Raw genomic sequence first — 4,232 nt, 5'->3', positions numbered from 1 at the left:
CTCAAAAGAGCCAAATGTAAACCACGCCCAAGGAAACAGAGCCAACCAATTGCGTCGCGGATAGTTTTGACCAACTTTAGTAATACGGAAGTCTTGCGAGTTTAGCGTGTCACGTGATTAATAATATACTTTTGACTGTCTGCCGTAGTATCTAAATAAATATCTAATTCAAGAATTTTGATTGTTTCTTAAACATCAGTTATTAAAACTGGTCTTATTAAATGAATCTTTGAAATGTCACACTCGGACTTTTGACTTTTTGCAGCAGCAACAGCGGCCTCTGCCGGATAAAGTCTGAACTGTTCACTGGAAAAGGCTCCATCGTGCTTTTGCTGATACATGCTGCGCCTTAAATTGAGTATAAAGTCGATGGGCGGAGGTTTTGAGACTACGGCAGTGGTAAATGTGAAATATTTACGCCAAATGAATATTTTGCCCAAACTTTTTTAGTGGAGCTGATACTAGTTAGATAGCCACCGGGTAGCATAGCACTTCTCCCTCCTGCTTGCCCCGCCCTTACCCGTGTGCTCCCCTCAGGCCGCGCATGCGCACGGTGCCCCGCTGTGCGCCGCTCTCTCCACTGTTTGCATTGTGTCTGAGCTGAACGGAGAGCCGGACCGGCGAGCCCGTCCTTCGAATATTAAAACCCCCCACCGCGGCAATGTCGGGCAGGTCGGTCCGAGCGGAGACCCGGAGCAGGGCCAAGGATGATATCAAGCGAGTTATGGCCGCGATCGAGAAAGTACGAAAATGGTAAGCGGCGGTGGTGGAGGGCAAGGCGGGCGGGGGAGACAAAAAGCCGTCTCTGGTTATCTAACGAGAGAAAGCCGTGTTGGGGGAGGAGAGGAAACCGAATGAAAAGAGACAATCGGGGGGCTTTTTACGGTCGAGCGAGTTCGCGGCGCATGTGTGTACCGGCGGAGGGCAGCTGTAGCCCGGCCGCCGAGCAGCTTCTCCTCCCCGCGCGGTGGAAGCCAGGAGCCATTTCGAAAGCAGTCACATGAAGCCGCCTGACGCCGAGCACACACGGCTTTGAACGCCCCGGAGAGCCGCGGTACTCGACCCGGCGTCGTTTGGACGACGAAGCCCTCGACTCGCCGCACTTTTAAGCAGTTTTGAGGTTTTAAACCAAGCGCTTTTTGATCGAAGTGAGTAAGAGAACAAGGCTCCGGGGTGACTGTGGGGGTGGGGAGGGGAGCGGGAAGTAGGCTGCTGGGACGGGCGGTGAATGGCTTGACAATTATTTCAATTATTTCTAATTTCTTACTATTACTATCATATTTAATTAGCATGTACACTTGTGTGTGTAAAATCGTCACCACATCTGACCACAATGTAATTTTTGGCTTGGGAGCATATACCCTTGGTCAAAAGGTAAAACAAATAATAATAATAATTGTAAAAGGTCATGCTCAATTAGCATTTAGTACATTAGTAATAGAAAACCAAATATTAAAAACTAGTTTTTGCTTCATTTCTCCTGACACCCATTAAACTTTAAAACCTCCAGCCATGTTGTCAGGGCATATATAAACTGGGCTTACTTAGTATTATGCAGTTTTTATGATTATGTATTGCTAACATGGAATTCTGATTATGTCCAGGGAGAAGAAATGGGTGACTGTGGGAGACACGTCTCTTCGTATCTACAAATGGGTGCCCGTGACGGAGCCCAAGTCGGATGACGTGAGTAGGCTTGCAAAATTCCCGGAATTTAGAAAACGGAATAGTTGCTTAAAAATAGGTGATATCATCCATCCTGACTAAAACCACATTTTATGCAACGTGTGCTCCTCACATGTGGGCAAGGAGTTATTGGTTTAATATGGAGGACAAAACAAAATGTTTCTATTTATGTACACTGTTGATAGTCATCAATGAAAGCGATGATAAGGAGTTTGATCGGTGTTTTGACTTTGGGTTTTTCTTCCTTTTTAATGTCTTGAAGAAAAACAAGAATAAGAAGAAGGGCAAGGATGAAAAATACGGTTCTGAGTTGACCACTCCAGAGAACAGTTCCTCTCCCGGCATGATGGACATGCACGGTGAGCCAATCATAAATGCTTTCCTGTTCTGCATTTCACCTTTAGAAAAAGTCAAATATTTGTTGTCGAATGTTTAAATGGTCTCTAGATGACAACAGCAACCAGAGCTCCATCGCCGACTCGTCGCCCGTCAAACAGGAAACAAGTTGTAGCACCAGCCCAGCACCCGAGTCCACCGGGGCGTCTCACCGCGAAAACAGCGACGTCAAGACCGAGCAAAGTCCTGACGCTAAAAGGGGTGAGACGTCCCGACAATAATATGCCTTGAAGCAGCAAGAACCAAATCAGTGCAGAATAGGGGACAGGCACAAAGTCAAGAACCTACTCTGCCGTTGTTCCCCAGCACCAAAGGGGGCTCACAAAATAAATGTTCCTTCAAGGAGCTCAAATTGGCATTCTTAGCTAGCTCATGTTTTGCTTCTGTTTCTGCCATCCTCTCAGGTAAGAGCGTGGCATCGGCGGAAGCGTTGGAGCGTAGCGTCAAGCGAGACTCCGATAAAGACTCCACCGACAGCAAAGCCGCTCAGGTAACCATGACAACAATCATCTTGTAACTGCAATGGATGACAAAGCCGCCAATCCAAAGTGTTTTGGTTTGGTCTCAGGATGTGGACCAAGAGGCTCCGCCCACCAAGAAGTGCAAAGTGGAGTCTCAGGACTTTGAGGAGAGTTAAAGGTTCCTCGACGCCTCCCCTCCATTAACTCTATTAGGGCTAATGGACTCACACAGACACCCCCCCAACTCTGCCCTCAAAACCCCCCCTCGTACCAAAGGGAGACTCAACACCCCCTCCCCAACTAATCCCCCTCCTGTCCACCACGGATGTTAGAAATTTGATGCCGCGCTTCCAGTCCACCAACAAGGAGCATCCGCCGGGATCGGGGAGGATTCCGGGAGGCTTGGGGGGGTTCCTGTATGGTTCTGCTAGACTGATTTTAGGATTTCTTTTCCTCAGGAGGGTCAACGCACTGTTACGAAAAATGGATCACGGGAAAAAAAATCGTGCTGCTGTTAGTGGAAGTCTCTTCTCTCTCGCCATGGAGACAGCGTCCCGCTTTTTTAATCAAAGGCGGCTTGTGGTGCCATCTTTTTAGTTTTGCCTTAAAAATTCACCCTGGACGAGCACCATACAAGTTCAGTTAGCTTAGCGACGTCAGGAAGCAATATCCCGCTTTTTATCATCGCGCCACCTCATAGGATGAAAGGAAGCCAATCTATGTTACCATCTATTATTTTTGCCTTAAACTCTATTCCATATGAAATAAGGATTACGTCGTTGCACACTACAGATTTAGTTGGTTTAGCATTCAATCCGGAAGCGTGTTTTTGGGGGGTACGGGTTAATGCAGGAAAGCCAGAAAGATTTGTTCTGCTCTTCCATGCTTGATGGCAACTTCCTGCCTGTTTTTGTTTTACAAAATAACCCAGGTGACCTAGTAAGGTTAGTGCAGTCCTCACACAGTAGGCAACCAGAAAATAGGACAAATCGAGGCCTGTTTGGCTTGATGTGAAATTTCCGGTCCTGCTTTTTCTTCACAGAATTTTCCAGATGACCATCATCTCTACTTCTGAGATGATTTTGACATTACTGTTTTTAGTGGATTTATCCAGGTGACCGTCATCCTCACGCTCAATCCGTTTAGTGTATCTGAGTATGAAGGAAACAAAACTAACTTCTCACTAACATTTTGTTGTTTTCTGGTGCTGTCTAATGGCTCTCTACTTGAACTTCCCGCCGGTAGCAGACTGGCTAGCCGGCTAGCTAGCGGGTGCGCACACATGGTTGGAGAGAAGAGACCCAGTTCAGAGGATGGATTAGCATATACCTCATTCCCAGTCCAGCCGTGCTGGAGTTTCCAATGCTATTCTCTATGACATTGACACAGTGTAATTAATTAGCATTAATTAATAAGCGCGCTCACTTTTTCAACACGTTGTAGCTTTTCACCCATTTGAGCCCAGGAGTCGCTTCTAAGTGTGTTCATCACAGTGTGAAATCTTTTACCCATTTTTCTCCTTTTCTCTCACACCCTCTGGACCATTTTTGTTTGTTTCACTTTAGAACTTGTACAGCTTTGGTTTGACTTATTTATTCCATCAGTAGTGCTCGGTTTTTATCGTCCAATGGTTTTTGTTTTCTTAATAAAATTCTTAAAATGGACTCTTGTCATTGTCATTGATTGCAC

At 46.3% G+C, this 4,232-nt stretch overlaps 1 protein-coding gene across 1 annotated transcript; it reads left to right on the top strand.

The window, feature by feature from the left end:
• The first annotated feature begins 533 nt into the window (after positions 1 to 533).
• On the top strand, positions 534 to 4,207 carry bcl7a (BAF chromatin remodeling complex subunit BCL7A). The gene is made up of 6 exons (XM_088391614.1): positions 534 to 753; positions 1,605 to 1,686; positions 1,949 to 2,045; positions 2,134 to 2,283; positions 2,487 to 2,572; positions 2,651 to 4,207. The coding sequence occupies exons 1-6, from the start codon at positions 662 to 664 to the stop codon at positions 2,717 to 2,719; spliced, it is 576 nt and encodes a 191-aa protein (XP_088247740.1). The 5' UTR covers positions 534 to 661; the 3' UTR covers positions 2,720 to 4,207.
• The last annotated feature ends 25 nt before the right edge of the window (positions 4,208 to 4,232 follow it).

Source organism: Syngnathus floridae, chromosome 12 (genome assembly GCF_059516105.1).
Source record: "Syngnathus floridae isolate MCC-2025c chromosome 12, RoL_Sflo_1.0, whole genome shotgun sequence".
In the NCBI taxonomy this organism is placed as follows: Eukaryota; Metazoa; Chordata; class Actinopteri; order Syngnathiformes; family Syngnathidae; genus Syngnathus; species Syngnathus floridae.
Note: the sequence above shows the minus strand (reverse complement) of the source record. Positions and strands in the feature narration are given on the sequence as shown.